The 25,253-nt window shown below is 31.1% G+C and overlaps 1 protein-coding gene across 1 annotated transcript in view; it reads left to right on the forward strand.

Moving 5' to 3' along the window:
• The window catches only part of LOC148277478 (kin of IRRE-like protein 1), a 203,180-nt gene that overhangs the window by 139,617 nt on the left and 38,310 nt on the right, over positions 1-25,253 (forward strand). Inside the window, exons 5-7 of the mRNA XM_088232848.1 lie at positions 211-321; positions 3,699-3,902; positions 10,626-10,771. Of these exons, the coding sequence (XP_088088974.1) occupies positions 211-321; positions 3,699-3,902; positions 10,626-10,771 (461 nt within the window). The remainder of the gene's footprint in view (positions 1-210; positions 322-3,698; positions 3,903-10,625; positions 10,772-25,253) is intronic.

Consider the following 25,253-nt stretch of genomic DNA (forward strand, 5'->3'; position numbering starts at 1 on the left):
CAACATTACACACCGAAATGTGAATTCCGCCGTTTCACGCGGATCGTAAATAAGTTTCTAAGCTTTAAAAACACAAATTTGAACGTAGAGAAAACACCCAGCGCCATTACCATAAAACCAAATGGGTAATATGCTCTTGTACTTTAATATTCCGTACATAATACATTTTTCCGTTGGTAACTATTTACATGAATTACTTGTTTGTTTTAGTTCCTCCTGAGAAACCGACAGTTGTAGACGCCAGGGGCGCATTAAACGGCTCCCTAATAGGGCCAATGATGGAAGGGGATAATCTAGTACTCAATTGTAGAGTTCTTGGGGGTAAGTGTATGTTGTTATCTTTAATTAATTTGATTAAACCGGGAGCCAGAGAAAAGGTGAATAAAAACGAGCCTTTTTTACAACTTTTGGTTTGTAAATCGCCAGATCAATTTATTAGGAATAATTTTGCCCCTCTGTTTAGTAAAGGTAAACAAATACAAGTTATTATATCAGTGTACATAGATGTTATGACCTACCGTGATATAATATCTGTACCTTTGAGGATAAAACACGGAAGTCAGCTGTTTGCCGTTTTGAAGTTTAAAATATAGAAATTATCGCAATTAGCTATTTTATGCGTGAATAAAACACAAAAATTCACTTTTCTTGTAAAAATCTTTTTTTTAAGGTTGAAATAAAAATTTTAAGTCTATCTTGTTTAAATTCAAAAAACGGCAGTTGTCTCAGATTGACTTTTTTTATATGTGCTGTTATGTTTTTAAATAAACGTTATTTTACGTTGAAAGTTCTTTATACGTTCATAATATCTCATTGGGTTAAAAAGTTATTCCCTTGTCGCTATCTCCTTGTTTCGTCCCGATTTCTTGTATTTTAATTTATTTGAATAACGTTGTTTCAAATACTAATATTTTTATAATTTATATTGTTTAAACCATCGTTTTATTTATAACCATTAAATGTTATTTCTCTTTGTGTACAAACATTTAACCTGTGCATCTGTTTGTATTCTAAATAAACAAAAAGTTACAATGTTTTGGAAATCGTTCAAATTCTTATTTTCTTCATTGGTGATTTAACCTTATGAAAGCATAAATAAAAAACGCAATTTTTTTATTATTGTAAAAATCTAGGTAAGTACCTACTATGTTTTTTTGTATTGATCTAACATAAAAATCTTTAACTTAATAAGAAAAACCTTCTTTTAATAAATATTCACGTACTTATGATTTATACAAATGAATATGTTTTTTTTAGTGTTTTCAGTTACGTGTAAATGATTAACTCTTGAGTTAATAACCGTCGATAAATTGTTTTAGAGTGGGGTTTGAATCTATGAATTTTGATCCGTGAATCCACAGTTGTAATCCAAGGTTGTCCCACGGGACCACAATCCGGTTCATATTTTGTGACAATTACATGTATATACATAAATAAGAACCTTTGTTTTTGATTTAATAGTTAAACAATATTTATATTAATTTTAAAATAAAACGAACATTTTTTTATTAAACAGATATAGGACAAATAATACACGTCATAAAAATTTTAAATCATTCTGATTTTTTTTTAATTATACGCATATATACAAACCTTCCTAAACGATTGTTTTTTATGCGCAAAATAATGCGTAAACTCATTAAATTTATTTTTTTTAAGCGATCTGATTTAAAACGATAAAATTTTAAGTTCACCTCCGTTCTGTAATAACCTCACGTAATTTTCATAACCCTAATCTTACCAAAGCACGTCTTATATAACTTTTATTAAAGTTTCTGTAATCCCAATATTATTATTAAGCACATTACGCCGTTCACAGGCGGAAAGACGCCAGGAAGTGATGCAAATCAAACCAACGGATATTGAATTTTTTCTAATCACTGATGGTAGATGCTACTACAACTTCCCTTTAGTTTAAAGAGTTGCCTCCTATAGCAAAATGCATTTCAACTGGTAGAGAAAATATTTTCTGAATGATATTTTGTTAATAATACCACAATCATCTTCCGCAACCGTTAAAACATGATTTTAACATGTGTTTATTCAACCTGCAAGGAGTCGAACCCAAGGCCTCAAACTTAAACAACAATGTCGTTTTTTTACGATTTTTTCCTGAGAGTTCAGTCGTCTAAAGTTCTGGTTTTATTTCAATCAAATAACTGTTATATTCTTCACCCGCTTAGACATGAACGCAAAATAATATTCTTGTTAAAGTACATCAAATCTTTTATTTTGGAGACTTTCTTAGTTTTATAGAACGAGGGACGAGGTGGTCAATTTTTTTAAAGTTCAAGATTAGCAAAAATTTATAAATCTGCTTTCCTTCCATACTTTTACTTTTATTTGCTTTTTGTATATCTTGATAATTTTATGTTTTTTTTCATTTTTTTTCATTAATTTAATTTAGTACGTACTTTTATTTGGCATATGATTTATTGCTCATATTTCTTATATTTCTTACTATAGTATTGAGTGAGTTTCTAGAAAACAAATCTCAATTATCATTTCAATTATGTTTTTAAATATATATATTCTTTTTCTGTTGATTTCAATGATACTTTTATTTTGGTTTTTTTTAATACTTCTATATTTAAATATTATTTTGTTGATTTTAATGATACCATTATTTTGTATATTTGATTATATGTGATTCTTAAATTGTAAAATTTATATTTTTTTAATTATTTCTGATTATCTTTTTTGCGTTGAATTCTTTGGAATTTCATTATTTATTACATTTACCTTTTTATCTAGATTGTTATTCTATATTATTATAATTTGAACTTATTAATTTTACTATGTATTTTTATTGTTTTTTATTGTGGTTTGACACGGGCGAAATACACCGTCTTGAATAATCTCAAATATTCCACATGTATGCACAACGCCACTTACCTGGTGTGGTTTACATTGTTGGAAAGTTGGTGGTCAGAATGACACTGGCACAGTTATTCGTTGATAAGCTGATGGTCTTGTCAACTTGTATCACAGATCAATTACTAAAAATTCTAAGGAAACACGCCACTGTTATAGTCTTTTGTAACTGTATGCCAGTTATACGTCTTAAGTGGCACACACATTATTATTGTCACATTGAGCTGTGCCAGGAAAATGGGATGAGGAGAAGGTTTGAGGCTTTTATTTCGGTAATATCGTGCTCAGTCAAACTAACGATGACAGTTTTTTTTAAACTAAGGGACGCTTTCGTACTACGCCTACAAATTGTAGAAATTTAACTTGACCATAAGGCATCGAATTAATAATAATTGAAATTACGAGTGGATAAAGGTGTTATTTGACAAAAACAAAAATTAGAGACATCTGGGATTAAAGTTTTGAAAACCAGTACACTTATTGATCTCAAAATCGCTTTTCTGCTCCTTTTTTAAATGGTGTATTTGGCTTTATGTGAAAGGAATGTACATAAAATGTTCATTTATGTATCAAAGTACTTTTTTTTATGTGTGATATAACGCCTTCATCCAATCATGTTTTCAATTATGTTATGAATAATTTGAATTCATTAAAAAATAAATTAATAGTTCACGGTCGTCTGAACACAAGCCAACTGTTCTTGAAAAAAACTTACTATTACTTTTTTTATTTCTATATATTTCTTATTTACCAACACCTTATCTTATTTATTCTTGTTGTTTTTCCTTGCAGTATTTATCAAATTAAAAATCCTTTCTTTTCAGGTCGACCCGAGCCAACAGTTCGATGGTTGGTTAACGGAGTTCTTGTAGATGAAGAATATGAACATAACACCGGTGACGTCATAGAAAACAGACTATCCTGGCCAGCCATTGGAAGACAAGATTTCGGGTCTATCTTTACGTGCCAAGCCGTAAACAGTATTCTTGTAGAACCACGTGAAGCATCATTTGTATTAGACATATACCGTAAGTCTTACAATGAACATTATTATTATTTGGTGTTGTGGCATTGGATGTAAATACTACGAGTCTTGCTCGTGAACCTGGTATAAAGTAATGCTTAGGCATAGTAGTCGAAATTTCTGTCTAGGAATAACTTTATACCAGGATTATAAATAAGGCCCATACTTGTAGACAGTTTACTATTCTTTATTCGTTTCCCATATATCTAATAAACTAGTCCACTTGCATGTCAGCATATTTCAAATTTTGACTGATTGTACAATAAACCAAAAAAAATAAGTTAGAGTTTTATGAAAAGATCTGCTCCATAATGTTACCGTAAAAAATTGTTTTTAATAATGGTAAAAAAAATGCGAAGAACACATAAACTAGTAATAAATAGTTTTAATTTTGACACCTATTTTCCTCTACGGATGCAAATCGTGGCACCTTCCTCAGGTTCAAAACGGCAAAAATCTCAGTTTCGAGAATAGGTGTCTCAGAAGAATCTTGGGTGTGCGGTGGTTTGACTCCGTGAGTAATTAAGTAATAAGATAATGGACGCAGCAAATTTCGGTGACAACCGTCAAGCGGTGGCGATACGGTTGGCTGGGCCATATACCGCGGATGCCTCCTGAGAGCCTTACTCAAGCTTGCCTACTTTACGGTTCTTGATGTGTTGGACGTCCAATGCTGACTGTTTGTCGGCAGTTTTTGTCAGAACTTCGGAACGAGAACCTGACTAAGGAAGACGCAAAGGAGTTTGCAGCCGATATAGATGCATATGTAAAAATTAGTTTTGATGGCAAATGACAACAAATAGCGTGTGTTATCGCTTTGTTTAATTTCGCTGATAAAATAAAAGAGTAGATGTAAAAAAAATGTTAATTAAAATCACAATTATAGTTTTAGAAAATTTATGCGGATTGTGCGTATTGGTGTTGTATTTCATGAATTAGAATTCATAAATCTTGAAATCCTCTCACGTTATATTTAACTCGTAAGTTTGTGATATTAGGTTATTTCAGTCATAACAACTTACAATCTCTACTTCTTAATTAATTAAAGATACCGAGATACTTTTGCCGGGTAAGTTCATTTTCAATTTTTTTTTATTTACAACATTTTCTTTAAAATTTAATACCTTTGTAACATAATATACAAATATATATAAAAACAAAAAAAATCTCACATAGGCATAGCCTGTGCGTGGGTTTACTAGATTTAGAATACGTAAATCTATGGTCTAGATGTCTATGGTATAGATATGTTATAGATACATAAAAAACATAAAAACATTAAAACAAAAAAAAAACACATAAGCAAAAATTGAAGGTTACATTCAAGTTGTTTTTTTTAAAGTTTGAGTTAGAGTAAAGAATTTGAATATAAGAAATATAAATAATAAAGAATACATGTAGAACAAAAAAATATTAAATTAGGAAAAAATACGAGAGCAAATAAACAGTTTATCAGCAGAAAAAAATATTGACATTAATATTTTTGACCTAGTTTTTAAATGAATTATTAGCATATACATTATTAGGAGATACATTCATAGCTTGAGGTATCGATTGTAACTTTTTGGATAATAAAGGTTGAAATTCGGTAAGGTATCCAAAATAAAACACTTGTATTAGATTTCATTCCAATTTTTTTTTTTTTTAATATATCCGACACGTTTTGTCTTGTTGAAACTAATTTAAATATTTACAAATTTTCCTTATACATTAACAATAATTACTCTTTAATGATATAAGTATATCAAACTGAGAATAGTTTATGGAGTCATTTAACAAGTATCTTATATTACAAGTACTTGTTATAATAGCGTCACAAATATGTCAAAAATAAAAGTAGAATTGAATCCAACAAAAGTGTTGTATTCTGGATAATGTACAAAATTTTAATATGGAATTCCACCAATTATCTGCATACATAATAAATCAAATCTGTCCCAAAATTCACGCAAGAAGTAATTTTGATAGAAAACAATTTTTTTTGATTGAAAATTGTAACTTTTTTTATCGATTAATAAAGTACACAGTATAAAATTATGCATGAAATAGCATATTGGATAAATAGCCTTCATGGATTTGCAGGCATATGTATGTACGTGCATGCGTATGTACGCACTCTTTAGATGAAGTTTTCCAACACCATTTTGTATAAACGTGGCTGAATTTTATCGACACAGCGCTTAATTTTCTCCTTTAAGGCGTGGGTGGTCGTATGTATGTCGGCATATACCTTGGATTTCAAAAAACTATATAGAAAAAAGATATATAATTTATTGACAGAATCAAGAAAGGGGTGCTGCGTTGGTTTGGACATGTAGAGCGAATGGACAGTGAAAGCACGGCCCAAAGGATCTACGATGCAAACGTTGATGGATGCAGAAAACGAGGAAGACCGAGAACGACATGGCACGATCAAGTCCATCAAATACTTGAAGATGGACATGTCAAAAGTAGGAATAATCGACGTGCGTGCATGAGAAGATGTATGAATGTAGAGGAAGCGAGGTCTGTATGCCAAGATAGAGTGTTATGGCGTTCTATTCTCTCTGCCTATCCCTACGGGGAAACGGCGTGATGGTTTGTTTGTTTGTTTGTTTGTTTGTTTATATAGAAAAAAGTCCAACATTTCGAACTTTAATCGGGTTGTGGTCCCGTGGACTCGTGGATCAAAGGTTCGAGGTTCGCACCCCGCTCTTTCAGAACTTAATTTCCATTCCCTAAAAGTGAGTCATTACAACTCATTCAAAATAGCCACCAAATTTGAAATATTTGCGTTAGTCATATTAACGTGAAGATTTTATTTTTTTAACTCTTAAAAGACTGTGCTGAATAATCCCTTTGCAGCCGGTGTGGTAACACAATGTGACCACAAGCATAAGTCGAGATATTTTGAAATGTAAGCTAAAATACCAAATTATTTACAATGGTATGTGTTAAAAATGATATTTATTCAAAGATGTTACATAAAAAATATAAAATTAAAGCATATTTATGCAAAATAAAGTTAGAAATTGTGTTCATTCCTTTTAAAATCCCGCCAGCAAGTGCTACCGCTCGCGTCTGGTTGTCGACTGAATTCCGAATTACATTTACGACTGAATTTAGCGGAAATAGATCAACCGGGAGACTAGAAAGTATGCTTTGCTAATACAACTCTTATTTAATGCAAAAAAGAATATCAAATTTTTATTGCAAATAAATACTAGATTTTATTAGAATAAATAAAAACGCTGTTAAAACATATTCTTAGAATAATATTGAAATAATACCTAAAAAAATAGCAAAAAAAAACTTGTAAGAAATATAATAATAGTACGTAATACGTAATATAATTAAATCATAATTACACATACACAAAAATGACAACGTAAACACGTGTTTTAAAACTAGTTACGAACAAATTTTTTGAACACTTTAAATTAAATAACTTTGGTTAGAACCAAAGTTATTTAGATTTAACGTTAAATAGATTTAACGGTTAAAAAAAGCTTTGAACATACTTTACAACAGTTTGTTATAACTTCAAAAAATATACGTAGAGTTGAAAAATCTTTTTAATGTCATTACAAATCGCTTCTTCAATAAACGCTTATATAAATTATAAAAGCCTGTCCAAGAATTGAGTCAAAACTCTGAAGCATTATAATTACTTAATTAATTTTTTGGGCACCTCAAAACACACAATTGTTTTCCTTTAACGTCGATAAATATTGCAGATTTAGTTTCGACGAGTTTCAGAAAAAACACGTGCACTATGTTTATTTGGGCATTTTTACACCATCCTGTTTTTCTTGTTACATCTTCTGAACTTTCGTGTGTTGGCAATTCAACATCATGGAAATTGATGGTTTGGTGCAAGAAGAGAAAGAACATGAATAGTGCGTTTCTAAAAACATTTCGGTAGCGTTCGTTTGCTTTCGGTGGAATTTCACACACTATGTTTACGTGTATTTACGTTAGAAACTACAAATTGTAAAGCTAACGACCGCGGAAAGAATATTCTTAAACTTCTATCGTTGATTCTCTAATCAGTGTTTTTTTTATCCATAATACAGTTACTTTATTTATATTTAAGTCAAGATTAAAATGTCACTATCTAAATATTTAAATTGTTCCTTTATCCTTCTTCTTTCCTTCCCACCCCCTCTCCGCTCTTCATGGTAAAGTATATATTTTTTAACTAAATGTTTATTTTGTTAATCTTTCTTTTTAATTTTTGTATAAAATTGTAAGATTCAATATGTCCATGTATTTATAATTTTCTCAAACTGAACGGTTTAAGTAGGTAGAAAGAAATTGCCTTAAGGTAATATGCCCGCCCTTACATGTATATATATATATATATATATATATTTATACATATATATATACATATATATATATAAAGTGTCAAATAAATAAAAATAAAGGAGTTTAAACAAGCAATATCCATCAGCTCCATCAAAACTCTAAGCAGGCACCTTCAAGTTTTTCTCATACAAGAATATTATCTTGTTAATTTGTCTCCAATATCCACAACTACTTTTGTAGGGTTGTAGTGAAGTATAATTTCTGGATTTTTCGCTCCCCTCTAAAACGGTTTCTCTTTATTCATTATCATTATCTGATTCTAAAATTTGGTCCCCCCTCAAACTCCTTTGGAAGGCTCATTTTCACTTTCTGTATTTTCACACTCAATATTGTCTTCCACGTCTAATACATCTTCTCTATTTTCCATCTCCATGTTACTTTCATCACTTGCATATTAAATGTTCTCAATTTCTTTGTTATTAAAATTTCGAGACATCGCTCATCCGGGGCAAAAACGACACAACTAACTTTTTTTTTAAAACCGTGATAAGTATGTCACAAGTCTTATAAATACGTGTTTTATCCGGTGCAAAAACGGCAGAATGATAGTTTGACTACAAACTACCAGGGAGCATTTGTGCCAATGAAAAATTTGAACAATTTTGTAAGTACTAGTGACAACAACGCCTGATTTGTAAGTTGCGCGCGGGGACCTGCCGAAAGCGCTTGTGTCTGTGCCTGTGTAGACATAAAGGTGATTGTGACAAACTATTTGTATTTTTTTTTGTGTAACAACGACCCTACTGTGATTTTTCAGGACCACAAAACTGATGGAGGACCATCAGCACCACAAAATATTAACGGAGATTGGATGAGTAATGTCTGTAATTATGACGAAGATTTCTCGCTAACTGATAGTGGTGATGAATTTAAGCCTGCAGAAAAGGAAAAAAGAAGCCTTATATCAACATCAAGCTCATCATCGTCATCATCAAACTGAAGCTCATCATCGAGTAGCTCGAGTACTGATGTATCAATCATACGCGATGAGCCAAATAATGATTAAAGGAACCCTAACTAAAATAATCAACCAATAATGTCAAATAGTATTGAGATTTTTTTTTTTAAATAATGAGATAATAGTCTTTCGATAAGTAAATTTAAATAATAAATATATATTATCAGTTGATCTTATTTTCACCCACAGGTAATAACTTGCCATAATTGTCTAAAAATATATTATCCCAGTACAACAACGACGTAAATATAAGTATTAATATTTTTATTGGTATATTTTAAGATCATTTGAAGTAATTTTTGAAAACTTTTTGCAATCCGTTAACAAATTAACAGTCCAAACTAACGTAATATTCAAAAAAATTGTGAAAATATATTTTAAAAAGTAATTTATGACTATAACAATCTTTAATAAAATAAAATCATATTCACTGCAGTTATGTCGTTATTGCACCGGATGAGCGACATGATAAATTATGTAATGTTGTAATAACTTATATTTACATATAAGGTTTTAATCAAAAATCCTTGGGCACACTTCCACTTATTTGTTTGACCAATTAGCGCTTTCATCCTCTAATGGACATCTTCAGACTGGCGAATATTATACAATGTAAGGATGATTTACAGAAATCAAAATATTATCTTAAGTGTGGAAATGAGTGAAAGTGTACCAATTATTTTTGATTAATAACTTATATGTAAATGTATGTAAATATTACATCATTACAATGAAATTCCATCAAGAATTGTCAAAAAGTAATTTAAATCAGATAAATTGTGAATAAATTGTAGAAACATTTCGGGAACACGGTGTGTTAAATACAGCGTCAGCTCAATATACTACAAAAAACTTCACGCGACTAATGTGTTCTCTGTCCCACAAGTGGTATAATTCTGTATCGTACTCTTTCGGTATTGTTTTCTCGGTCACTCAAGCTCCGCCCCTAACTAATAGTGTCCTTGTCGGTCTTCTGATATGCTATATTCTCGTGCTCTTTCTTATAAAATTTAATAAACCACTTATAATACTGGCATCTCTTTCGTTTGTTTTAATTTATTTTACAAAATGAAGAAAATGTTTTTTAATAGAAAAAGCCCGTGCATTTTTTATAAAAATGTTTCCTTATTTTGGTGTAAAAAAGTCCATATAAAGATTACAAAAAATATGAGTTGGTTATTTAAAAAAATAAGAGAGTTATTAAATGTTTTTTACCCGAGGTAGACATCCGTTACCGCATAGCCACACATGAGTTAATTAAAATGAAAAAAAAAAAACATTTCGTTAGCAAACGCTTTACCGCGCAAATGGCGCAAAATTCAAGTCTTGCGTGAATTTCGGGATACCTTTTATATGTAAATATATTTTTTTTTTAAATTTAGGTCACAGATTGTTTACAATTGTTTCTTTTTTTCACAGTTAAACCTCTCACCGTGGAGATAGAAAAATTAACTCAGCCATTGATAGCAGACAAGCGATATGCAGTAACATGTCGGTCTACCGGTACCAGACCAGCTGCTATCATCACCTGGTATAAGGGAAAAAGGCAGTTGAAAAGATCTACGGTAAGAAAATTACAAATTTAATTTTAGCACAAATATTTTCATTTAGGCTTTATGTATAAAGATTTACTATCAATTCCTTATCTGGTGTGGTCGAATAAATTCCATTATATAATTTATAAAGCGCGTTTTTCGTAAAGTAACGGATACCAACTGAAAGAGTTGCCTACTAAAGCCAATAAATCATTAAAAGATTTAGCTATAATTCATCTAAAATCGGTATATTTCAACCGGTTTAACGATTTTTTTTTGTACTGTTCTTACTTCTACTAATTTTCCCTACCAAAATACATTTAACTCAATTTTTTTATTAAAAGCGGTGGTTTGACTTTGTGAGGAGTAAAGTAATAGGAGAACACCAGTGAAAACTGTCATCAAGCGGAAGCGATACGGTTGGCTGGGCCACATACTGCGGATGCCTTCTGAAAGCCTTAACCATGCTTGCCTACTTAAAAAGACGTCAGGTTCTTGGCGTCCTACACGTCCACTGCTGACTGTTTGTCGGTATTTTATGTCAGATCTTCGGGACGAGAATCTGACTTTTGAGAACGCACAAGAGTTGGCAGCCGATTGAAATGCATAGAGGCTCTTTGTAGACACCATATGCTCCAACTAGGGAGCAGACATGGAATGATGATTAAATTCAAATATGATAAAATAAAATTAACTGTTTTTTTTTTGTTTCTGTTTATAATATAAAATACAATGTTACATGTGTAATTATGACTTGAGGGACAAAGTTTAATAAGGTTAAGAGGTACGAAAAGAAAAAATGTTTCAGAAGGATATATAATCATTGGACAGGTAGTAATATTTTAGACGTTCAGTGACATTTATTAGGAAGGGCTCATCTTTCACAAGGAGAGGAGGTCATTTTTTAGTCTTAGAGTTACCGTAGATATTATTATCTTCTTTTTTGGTGCCGAAGCATGACGTTATTCTCATAACATATTTTTCATTTTGAAATGGAATTCTAATACGTGTACAATTAATTTGTTGAATACGAATCTCAAAATTCTCAAGCAAATAATATTTTTTAAAAACGTGTGTTTTTTCGGGTACATGAAAAAAACTTATATAACATTCGGGATTGGGTTTCGGTCCGGTGGCTAGTGTCTCGGATTCGCGGATCAAAGGTCCGTGGTTCAAACCACCCTCTACTTGATTTTTTATTTTTTTCTAATGGTGAATTATTTAAAACTCGTTGAAAACGGCCCTTGAAATTAAATACTAGGGTAAATAAATGATAAGAACGCTAATATTTCTTTTTAAAAAAAAACGTTTATATCTGGTCGAAATTGACTTATTTGTGATTTTTTGATTTTGATTTTTGTGATTTTTACTCAAAAATACCTAAAAAGTAAACCGTATTTCTTTTATATTTAATGTACAAAGTTACAACAGAAACGTAAGGAAAATACCTTACTTACATATTTTTTTGAAAATGAAAAGCATAAAACGAACTGATTTATTATTATTATTATTATACTATGGGCAATTTTGAGCCTTACTTTAATTCAACTACACCTTATTGCTAGTTATAATTTTATTATTGAATTTGAAGTAATATATCATTTTCAAAATACAAAATCTGATTATCGTAAAAATTACAGGATTTACATGTCAAATGAAAAATTTCCTTATTCATTGCTGATCAACTCACGCGACACGGGGGTCACAATTTCCCTTTATTGGCCCCAATAAAAAAGGCTGTTACATTTCCCATCAATATTATAGCACCAACCCTGATACGTACATTTTCAAGTAATAAAGTAAGTTTGTGCGTGTAAAAAGTTTTTGTAGTGAAAAGAGAAAACATCTGCCGTTTGGCATCTGAAATGAACGAGACTATACATAATTTACGCCATAAAAAAAGCAATTGAATTTACACATACATACTGGAAACATTCAGATTTTTATAATGTGAATAAGGAACCAATGTAAAACATTTTCTTTGGATAATAACGCGATTTTTGTTTCTCTTTTTGTTTAAGAAAGTTTTATTTATGCTGCCCAAAGGGGTATGAAAAATAAATATTTTCTTCAAAATAAATGACACATTTTAGTAGCAAATTAATCCATTGAAAACAAAAGCAAGTTGAAAATATAATATTAAACAAAGAAAGATACCGTATAGTTTAGATAATTCGTGATTATTATCGTTTCCTAGAATTATTTCAGCTTTTGTTTTTCGATAAATGCTACTTTTTATACTTTTCCCAATACAGTTTGGAAAAGAAATTGGTCATCCAACAAATTTAATATTTTGTCATTAAAACCGATGTATTTTTCATAGAGAAGTAGTTTACAAACGATATAATTATTTTTCTGAGAACTTAGTACTTTATATAAATTATTAGTACTTTTTATAATATTTTTGTCATTTTTACATAAGCTTTACGAAAACCTTTAAATTTATTTTAACAGGGAGGGAAAACATTTTTGAGAAGGGAATATGGAAGTCTAGGCATTACCTGTCGTTGGCTGGTTTAAGTGGCCACTTTACACACTGTGTAACATTCACCATTCTGCACATGTTTGAACATCTACATTTCCTCAACTCTTCCATCTGTTGACTTTTGTAAAGTAAAAGAGCTGAAACCTTTATCACGCGGGTGAGATTCATCCGGCTGAACCAAATCACCTACTAGACAACGCCTGAAAACAATTTTCCAATTTTTATACTTCTTTTTTTACCAGATAGTTCAACAATATTTCAACAATATTCAACAATATTTGATTATGTCCTATTGCTTGCAGACTGGCTGGATTTTCTCCATAGGGAGTTGTTCATATTTAAATTTATTTCGAAATTCATTACGTGTGAAATCAATTTTGAAACTGTTTTTATAATTTATTAATTTATTTGTCTTAAATAAGGATTAGGAATTATCCTTACTCTTCTATATTGAGACCGCAAAATGATCTTAATTTATGAATAAGAATTATTTAAGCAGTATATTTTTTTTACTGATAAATCGAAATTTTGCAAAGAGCACCTGCAACATTTATTTTGATGTCTCATATATAAAGCCTTTTACTTATATATATATTTTTTTTATTTTTACAAAATGCTCGTATTTTCATGGCATCAAATTTATATGTCACCATAAATAAAGTGTTCTTGTGCACCTTCCTGCCGTTTAATCAATGATTTACTCATAGATAAATGTGTCGAAAGAAGAAGGCTCGTATTATCTGACCCCTATAAAAATATCACCACATGCTGGGGATGTGAGCGATGTAAAATATTTTTATAGGCCTATAATTATTTATGGAAAAGGGTTTGTTCAGTGAAGAAAACACCCGAAATTAAACAATCACCAAAAAAATGTAGAGTTAAGGAGAATCGGCGTTTAAAAATAAATAAGTTGGTACATGTTGAAGATAATAATCATTTAAATCAGAGGTTGGCAAACTGCGGCTCGCGAGCCATATGCGGCTCTTTAGCCACTTGACCGCGGCTCACTTAGCGCAAGTTTCACCTTCATTCGATTTATTTCGCCTGCTGGTTCTTTTTTTAAATTTTTATTTAGTTTTAAAAAAGTGAAAACATAATTTATGAATTTCCCAATCTTATATTTAATTATTAATAAAACGTATACTAATTATTAACATTTCTAAACAATAAACGCACTCTTTAAAAATAAACTTCTTTAAAGTCAACTCAAATACGATTACTTTTTAAGAACTAACTTTTCTGCTACACACATGTTTTTTTAACACGCATTTAAATGAAATTATTTTTTTTGTTCTCTTATTTCGAATGGTATTTCCTTTTAATACAACTGTACAGCTCGGTGCATCAAGTGTCTTTGTTTTCTTACGAAATGGCAGCCTTAAATCATCTTTATTTATTTTTTTCTGAAGAAGAACTTTAAGGACTGTTGCCACTGAAAGTTCCAAATGCCTTCATTAAATGCATCATATTAAACTCGATAAAATTGTTTCAATGATGCAGATTTGGCAGAATGTTTTTTTTAAATATTTTAATATCAAAAACTAATCACGAAATACTTCTTTGCCATAGCATTATTCAACAAGAACCGCTTTGGGCGCAGACATTTCTAGAAGAAATATTTTAACGATCAATATTGTCATTACAATTTTATCTTAAGCTTTTTATCATCGCCAATTAAAAGAATGTCTAGTTGTGGCGATGCGTGAGCTGGTTCTCGACAGAAGGTATATAAATGTATTTATGTCACAGCCCGAAATTGGAATATGGAATGAAATTGAGAAGGACTGACCTTTTATAGATTTTTGGTTCCTCTGGAAAGCCGCAGCAAAACTCCACACTGATAGTCTCTTCTTTGTCACATGAAGTTGGCTAAGTTTATTATTCATTTTATTTTTATTTTACGCGATGCGGTATACTGAAATCGATTTGGCGATTTACGATTATGTTAGTCGAGGTTTGATCGGACACTGACCCCAGATGACAAAATAATCAACTAAATAGTTTTGGAACTATATACAGGTACGGAAGGGACAAGATATAAGTTGGCGAGAGAAAAGGAGACAGGTATAGGAATTTATTTACGCTTTGACATATTTTCAAACGGCCTAAATAATTTGAAATGAAGAAATTCTGCTGCTTATGCACGTACTTTATTATTAAGGTACGTTGCTATTACAGAAAAAAAAGGTTAAAAAAATTAATAATTTGGCTCTTAAAGAAAATCTAAATTGTTTAACTAATGATCTTTGGCTCGTTTAACTTATGAGTTTGCCAACTACTGATTTAAATGATAATGCTTTTACGTACCATTAATTTTCCGTAAAATTAAGCAACTTCGTTAAATTACTAAAAAAAATAAACGTCATAAATCGTTTGTGCCTAACTATCGTATTATCTGATTCGTCTCTTTATTTGTATTCTTACGTTAAATAGAATTAAAGCTCCCACCCCTTCCCCGAAATAGTTCATGACGACTTGTATCTTTTTTCAATTTTGCATGTTCAGTACCTTTTTTTTCAAAAACAAATTTAGTGAAAATATAATATTGTTTTACAATCAAACCGCAAAAATAACCAAACACAGAATTTTTTTTCAAAAATGTTATTGTATCATTCAGCAGTATTATCAATTATTGATCTTCTATTGAATATACATGGTGAGTACATTCACCCTTTTCTAGTTTTAGTGTACTGAGGTAGTACGTAGCGATTACAAAACCGGCTCTCGATACGTTCTCTCAGAAAGATAGTAAAACAGATGGAAAAAATAATATAACTTAATTTATTTTTTACAGTGGTAACTTTCTAACTATAGGACAGAACCTAACGATTATTTTTTTATCTAGTCGTTCGTTTCTCATAATCTGACAGTTACGTCGGAATACAATTCGACTTCAAAATTTACTTATTTCTCTCTCATATTTTTAATAGGCTTTTATAAAAAAAGTGCCAACCTCAAAACTATTTAAAATTTAAATGAATCGTAATTAAAGAAAAAATTGCTCGGTGAAACAAAATTTTTGATACTTTAAATGCGTAGATAAACTTATCGAGGGGTTCTAGACGTCTATATAAACCGATGTACTTACATCAAAACTGGATGGTGGTAGTATCGATAGTATATCTTTGTAGTTGGTCGAGAGAATTTTATCTTCAATTATGACGTAATATTGAAGCTTTGTCAATTTAGAGCGTAGATATGTGTACCGTGACGTACGCTTCCCCATGTTTCATATCGATATACCTACCCAAAAAGTGAGCGTGGGGGGGGATAGGTAGTAAATCTTCGTAATCGCGAGAGCAAATTTATCTTCAAATATACCGTCAAGTTGAAGGTATGACGTCCTTATCTTCCCATCATAATCGAAGCCCTGCAGCGTAAGACGATTGTCAAAATATGCTGCAATTAAAATATCAATACGGTGATTTATACACCACTGCGTTTAGATATGAAAATAGCGATTTTGATGATTAAAAGTTAGTGCATTTGCCTTTAACGGATCAGCTCTTGGGTTTGGTTTCCGATAAGGTGAAATATATCATTTATTTGAAAGGGTGTTTAACATGCAATATTTCAGTCTCTTAACTGGTATCCGAAACGTTTGAAAAATCACTTTCCATTTATGTTTAATAAACAATGAGTAAGATCCCCTGCTTTAGTGTAATGCCATATGCACTATTAGGTACATATAAGGGAATTGCGATAACATTGTACAATTTTCGCATGTTGAGACAAGAGACTCCTACCCCGGTTGGAGGAGACATAAGAAAACGACGTTACGCTTTGATGTATATTTATTGAATAATATAATACAGAATTAGTAATAGATCGCAAGAATTGTTGACTTTCAAACTGACTGAAATAGATCTAAATTTGTTGCAACTGATGAAAAACATTTTTAGAACGGCATTGTTGATTAAACTAGCTGTTGTGAGAAGTATAAAAAATAAAAAAATGTTTTCACGCGTTGCCTAGTAGGTGAAATGATTCAGCCGGATGAATCTTACCACATGATGAAGGTTTCAGCAATTGTACTTCACAAAAGTCAACTGATGGAAAAGTTGAAGAAATGTAGATGTTTAAACATAGGCAGAACAGTGAATGTTACACAGTGTGTATAGTGGTAACTTAAACAAGCAAATGACAGGTCATAAGCCCTATAACGCCTAGACTTCCGTATCCTTTCACGAAAACATTTTCCCTCTGTTGCAACAAATCAAGATGTAAATAACACTCTCAGGAGGAAATCCAGCCTGTCAACAAACATTTAGACGTACTTAAAGCATTGTTGACTGACTGAACCAAGTAACTCTTGTAAGGGCTTCACGGCTATTATAGAAATAGTCTTCATTTTTCTCTCTTATCCCGAGTGGAGAGTTGAGAAAATATTATATTTTCCTGACTGTCAGCCGTTTGACATCTACGAGGGGTTATAATAGTTTGCATACAGGAATTGTATGAATTAGCTTCTGTACTGTCCTTAGGATAATAGTAGGTCGGGCGACAAAGGGAATTGGTTTCCTACACCATTGATATTCATGCGTTCATGTAGATCAATGCCTATTTTTGCCTATTACCCATTCAGTTTGAAACTGCTGCTGCAGAACTTGCTATAAAATTACAATTATGACGTCAGAAATCGTTTGAACAAATTTTAATAATAAAAAATTCGCACCAAAGGTCAACTTTTCATAATCGTATTTGTCTGACGTAGGTATGTATATATTATGCTATCACCAATGTTGAAAGACATGCTTTGTGTTAATATAATTTAATAAATTTTTCCTTTTTCTTTTTACGGTACCTCAAAAGTTCGGTAAAAAGTGTTTCTGGGATATCTTGGTCCCTCAACTGGGCATAAACCTCACAAGCGAGTTGATTCCCAATCCACTTTCTTTTGTACGGAAGCGAAATTTCTTTCATCTGCCTTTTTCATCCTCTCTTTATTTTCCCTTCATTATTCCTTGGACTAGATCGTTGGTAACCTTTACATCTATTAATATACAGAAAATTTCTTTATATTTTCCTAGAAATAATATGGTGTACTGAATAGTTATGCCATGCGTAAAACGTTTGTTCAAACAGTTTTTTTATACACAGCATATCACTTTTTCCTCACATCTTTTATTAAAAATAAGTCTGAACATCAAATATTTCATTCATTAATTCGTTGTAGAAAATAATAAATTAGACACGACTGAAATTGATTACATATTAAAAAATCGGTTGCTTAAGAGTCCAAAATAGCTTGACCTGATAAATCAAACGTTAACGAACTAGCAAAATAATAAACAATACAAACAATGACACCGTTTCTACTTAAGGGTAGGCAGAGAAGATAGAACGCCATGTCACTATGACCATACATATCTTGCTTCCTCTACATGTATACATCTTATCATGCAAGCGCGCCGATTATTCATAAAAAAATTGATTTGGTCGTGCCATGTCTTTATTGAGCTTTCTCAATATCTGGTCTATCAGCATTTGTTTTGTGAATCGTTTTAACAGTTTAGACACCCATTCGCTCTGCATTCCCAAACCAATGAAGAATTTCTTTCTTGATTTTGTGTATAATGCTAATCTCAGCCGTACATATTTATATATTTTTTATTTCACAGACATTTAAGTATTTTACAAAGTAGAACACAAATTAATCAAAATTTTCAGGTTACTGTAACTTCATTTGAGGTCTAAATAATATTCAGAACTACGAAGAATCAAAGCGATAATGCACGAATCTAGACATTTTTGCACCTATCGTACATAATTTTACTACACATTTGCCTGAGAAATTGCATTTCAATAGCATTCAGTCTAAGTTCATCTTTGCTCTTCCAATTCCATACCTACTTTGTGTTTATACATCGGGTCGACCATCAGGAATCCAAAAATATATAACATCAAAAATTTCCCAAATTCCATCATCAATCCCTTTCAAATGCACAACATTGGTAAACCAACTACAGCGTATCTTGATTGTTTTCTCAATCGCGTTGTGAATTCGGGGATTGTATATATTTGCATGCGACTACATTTTATTTCATATATAGCAACACTGATGATGAAACTGTTTAAAAAACCGAAAAAAAATCATACGGTTTGGTCAATCCAACCTAATTAAGTGTTTTGGGTAATGCTAAGATCGCAATTATGTTCAAAATGAAAATCATCATGTTTGGTTTCACGTGTTCGTATTTATTTGACGTTTAATCATGAGTGTGGTCACTGGCCATACAGCCACCCTCTAAGGGGGATAGAAGATTCAGAATACCAGCCCTGGAACTATAAATTATTATGATAATATAATAATAATATTGTGTCATATACTTTTTCAAATAAATATTTCACATCAACTTTCTCGGGAATCGAATAACGTAAAAATCTTTTACGAGTATTTACCTGTTAAAAAAGCAAAAAACACATTAATTTTAATTTCAATAGATAGAGCTGTATTATAAAGAGAAAAAAAATATATCGCGGATTGAACAAGTTTAATTTATTATCGAATATAAATTCTAATATTATCAATAAACGAGTAATTAGTTTTTTAAAATAATAGGTACGATTTTTTACATTTTTTAAAAAACGTGATTAACTATTGTGTAGCTGTGATGTCACATTGGTCGATATAGAACAAAAGACTTGATATATCTCTCTAATTTTATTAAATAATAATCGTAATAATAAAAATCAAAGTTTATTAACAAAAATAACAATAACTTTATCTACTACATAAACACTTAGGTAAAAGATTTCTCTGGATCATGTCTAGTCTGCCTAACTAGGTACAACCTGTTTTAAGGCAGACATTTTTATGCAAAAATAAACAATAACTATACTACTTACTTATTAATATACTATGCAACTATACAATTTTAATTTATTGGGAATTTATTTTTAGTAAATTTTCCGATTTTTCTCGACCTAAATTCAGTAACCAATTTTTTACAAATTTGTTAAATTGAATCCGGGTCATGGTTTTGCAATCTTTTTAATGAATCCATATTTTTTTAAATCTTCAAATGGACATTTTTATATCCGATTTAGAAAGCAAAAATTGTACAACTATGCTAAATTCTAATTCAAAAAAAATATATCGTTGCTACGCGAAAAATAAATGTCGGATAATTCAGCAACACATCTATACAGATACCTTATACAAAAGACAGCACGAAGATAGAAGTCATAGCAAGGAAGACAGAGACGCTTTTCTGCGGCAGGTTTTTTTTTGTTGCTATAACAGAGCTAAATAATGTGTATGTTATTTATAAATTTTTGAAAAGAAATTTTTAAACAGTACGTCTCCATGTTTTTTTTTCAAATGTCTGAACTTTAGAATATTCCGCCTTTTAATAGTGGTAACACGATGTTACATCACCACGCGCAAGGGCATTATTTACCACAATCTTTTAAGAGTTAATAGAGCCACCATTCGAGTGTCATGTTTCAATAAAAAATAACCCAGAGCAGATTATTATATAGTACTTTTGTTTTGTTGATTTTTTAGGCAATGCAAATGACAGTTTAACACGTTCCAGTTTTGAGACATTCGTTAGAGAAATGCGTTTTCTTTTTTATTTAATGTTGAATCATTTGTCTTTGTTTAATTTGCAAATTTGCACCCCGATTCATTTAAACGAATTACACAATGTTTCCAAATGTCCATACATATTTATTGTAAAAGTTTCCCCTTGACACGTGTTAAATGCTCATTCCAATTTGCGCCAATCCCGCTATATTCAATCACCAACCCGAACAGATTGGATTTATGTCATTGGTGTTGGGATCTACTAGCCCTGTCAATACAAATTGAGAAATAGAATATTGCCCAATTTCTCCGTCCGACTCTGTCGCTACAAATAAAATAGGCCTGTGTTAGAGTTCGGCCCTGATCCTGTAACGTAACAAACGATTGTTGAATTTTAAAATAAGTATAGTGTTGATTGGCTATCGCGTAGGTTGAACACAAATTCATTGTTTGTTGTTAGATTTATCTTTTTGAACAGTTTAAAAATAAAACACAATGCCGTGCAGTATTACTTAGCTACATTACTATTTCAGTAAGCTGGTTAGTATAGATTTAATGTTGTCGTCATTTTTAAAGATAAGTGATTAGTGTCCAATATGTTTATTTTCCAATTGAGGTTCTGAGAGCCACAGGAACCCTAAGCAACATTTAAACAGCTTTCAGGAAAACAACTTTGAAGCATTTATGACTCCTGTTTTTTTTCTTATACAATATTTCTAAGATTTATACGAAGATTTATCAAAAGTTCATGCGACAGATTTTTTCGACATTAATGAAAAGGAAATAAAAATTGTAAAATTAGGCGGTTGTAATTTCCTGGCATATTTTTTTAAAATCTTAAATTTGGATATGGATATTTTTTTTGTTTATTTGATTACCAGCCCTAATATTACCGCTTTTATTATTATTGTAAATTAACCTTTACAAATATTGAATTTTTGTAATGCTTTACTCCTAGACAGTTTAGAGAATGCGCGGTCTGACTTTTTGACATACAAACATATTCACGTATTTCCTCCCTGGATTATGGCACTAGAGCAATGACACACTATAGATATTTATCTTTGACATGTCCATACGTTTTGTTTTTTTAAATAAGTTTTTTAATAGGACCATCCAAGAACCCTTTAAATCGTATAGTTTTAATCACCGTCCTTGGCCGTCCGGTATGCAAATATGATAATTATTTTTTAAACAATTTTTTGTACTGATGCAGAAAGACTATAAAAAATATATAAATACATCCAGTAACGGGGTAGGAAAAACTGGAATATGAGACCTAAATTTTGAAGATGATTTCGTAAGATATAATGAGTCCGACGCGACGTACAATTGTCTTTTCCACACAGTTTGGCAAAAATAGGGGAAGTGGTAAAACGCATGCAATCACTAAGCTGTAGCATCTGCTAAAAAGTGACAAGAAAATCTCCTTTTAATTGCCATAAAAGAACGGTTTAAATTATTTTACTTTATATTACTTTGCCTTCAAATACTCAAATTATTCCGTCCATTTTCAGCATCTGAATCTAAAAATAAACAAACCAAAAAATTGATCATATGTTTATGATAGCAAAAATATCACATCAATATGAAAAAAAATCTGCATTCATCACAAAAATCATATTTTTCCCTATCTTTTCAAATTGTTTTTGACAATAGGAATGAGATCCGCTACCCACAGGAATCGAATCGAATGATGACGTCAGAACAAACGCTTTAAACATAAACAGTGTATGGGATCGTATGATCTATTTAATCCGCATGAAACGACGTAAAACACGCACGTTTCGACGTTTTGGTGCCATCTAGCATTTACATTGAATATCGAAAAATTGTTTATCCCAAAATGAAATATCTTCTCCACCCTACGATCGAATACGTGGGGGTGATCCTCCAAACAACAAAAGAATCACGATTGTACTGGACAGCCTCCAGTAATATGTCACTTTAATGTACATAGTACGTATAACGCTGATTTCGAAACATCCTATACCTACATAACGAAATGTAGGTCTATTTTTTTATTGCTCCGATTCGTCAATGACGTAATGAATTGTCGCTTTTTTTAAACCATAAACGAATTTCATTTCTTTTTCTAAAGAGCCTGCAAATTTGTCTTTTCAGCCAGTATAGAAGGTCAATTTATCTTTCTTCGATGTCATTTTCTCACACATTTTCGTTTTTGTTAAAGAAGTATTTTATTTATTTTAGCTGACTTTACGTTAAATCAATGAACTACAATCGATTTCAGCCAAAGTAATTAACCCCTCGGTACAAACGTCATTCTTCAGGTACACAAAGAAAAATAAGCATTTCTCGTTATTTTCTCAACCAATCTGCCTTATTTTTGCATACATCTAGTCATAAAACAATAACATTTTTATGTCGGTAGCCCACGTTTGTACTGACGTTTTTGTTTTAATCATTTTACAATCAATTATTTTAACTTTTTGAGCTATCTTAATTATCTTACAATTTAAAAAAAACTTCACAAAAATGAAGTTTTTTTATATATATTTATATAGGTGTTACAATTTTTTAATTTTTTCTTTTTTCTCTATTTTTTTTTCCGTTTGAAAGTTCAATAAATTAAAACCTAGAATAATTTTCCGATTTTACTGATTCTTTTTTAGATTTTTTTTACGGTTTTAGCTTTAAGAAGTCCAACCAAGTAAACGGAAATATAATACTTCCCTGTAACAATCAATCAACTTCAACCAATTATGGAATCTCGGCCGTCGTTTAATTCGATCGAAACACCAAACTGACAGCTATGTAATTGAAATGTTCAAAGCATTATTTCCAGATAGGTTTGTAATCAATATCAAAAATATTCGCTTCAATGAATACCTACAAATTGACCTTAATTAGAATTTTCTACGATAATTCAATAAACTTTATAGTCAAAAACCTTCTGCGTAGGTTGTTTATTTCATTTTTAATCCTTTTTTGAAGAAATAAACAAGTACACTTTTTAGAATCAGTAAATCAAATATTTAATTGTCCACACCACGAAAGTTTATTTTATTTTCCACTGTTAGTTTCAAATACCGTGTTTTCCATTAACAAAAGTAATAATTTTATTATAAAAACTGTACCCAAGGCAATATAGCTCTTGGAAAAGTGCAATACTCTTATAGAGCAGTAATTTGTTTAATTTTTTTATTTTCTTGCATATTTGTTAGATTTAATGTAAGTTAAGTAAGTAAGTATTTTAAGTAAAATAATCACCTTTACCCTACCACACTAAACAACTTGGATGAATCTTGGAACAGGTATACCTACATAGATAGATTTTACAGAATTTCTAGTTCTAGACATAAGGCAAATATACATACAGACAATTTTAAGGCACTTTCATCAAAAGCCTGACAGACATAATGACGGACAACAAATTTACGATAGTGGGCAAAGACAAAAAACAATACTTCTGCTCCCAAAGAAAAAAGCAAATTACGGACAAAGGCACTATAATTTTCTGGCCCCTAAGCTACATAACTTTTAATGTATGGACATATCGGTAAGCAAAATGAAAAACAATGTTTTCAAAACTCTAGTCCATAAAAGGATTGCTAAAAAGACTTGACAGGAAGCTGAGGAATATGTCTCATATATCAGAATTTAATTTTCATTTCTTTAAGTGGCTAGTGTTTCCGATTCAACCTTTTTTTTTTGGTTTCTCTCTTTTTAGTTATATTATTTCCTTACCTTTTTTGGTTTACTATCAAATATTATATTTGTTTTGTATTGCTTTTAGATCTTTAACTATCATCTGAATTATGCTCTTCTTAATCTTTTTTCAAATTATTGCATGGTATTATAACATGGTTGTTTTAAGACAAAACACAGGTTAGAGCCCAGAAAGAAAAATTGATGGTCAAATACTACAGGTTTATTCAAAGTTTTGTTACCTCGATTCAACAGGGTCTGAAGATTGTTCGTTAGACCAGGAGATCAACTGTCGAATGCAAAAAGCCGCTACCACATTTGGAAAACTCCAAGACAGAGTTTGGAGAAATGATAAACTTACAATATTTACCAAAGTACAAGTTTATCAAGCCTTTGTACTCAGCGCGTTCTTAAACTGCAAAGAAACCTGGTCATCTTACAGACATCGTCGCTTTTTATTTGCGATGTTTGCGCGTATTATTAGCGTAACGTGGCAGAACAAAGTTACAACTTCAAATGTGCTAACTTGCACTCGGATGTCTTCGGCGATGGCAATCTTAAAAGAAAAACACCTGCGATGACTCTCTCATATGAGCCTTATGGAAGATGGTTGAATACCGATAGATATTATGTACGGAGAGCTTTGTGATGCCAAAAGATCCCATTGTGGTCAGTGATTGCGATTAAAAGATGTCTATAAACGTTACATTAAGACTTTTTGCATTGACGCTGATCATTGAAAATATCTTGCCAGAAATAAAGGTGTGTGGAAGAAAACCGTGAAAGAGAGAAAAACAGCACACGATCACCTCCGGCTAGAAAGT

The sequence above is a fragment of the Micrasema longulum genome, unplaced genomic scaffold, assembly GCF_059751315.1.
Source record: "Micrasema longulum isolate JH-2025_06_02 unplaced genomic scaffold, ASM5975131v1 h1tg001028l, whole genome shotgun sequence".
NCBI lineage: Eukaryota > Metazoa > Arthropoda > Insecta > Trichoptera > Brachycentridae > Micrasema > Micrasema longulum.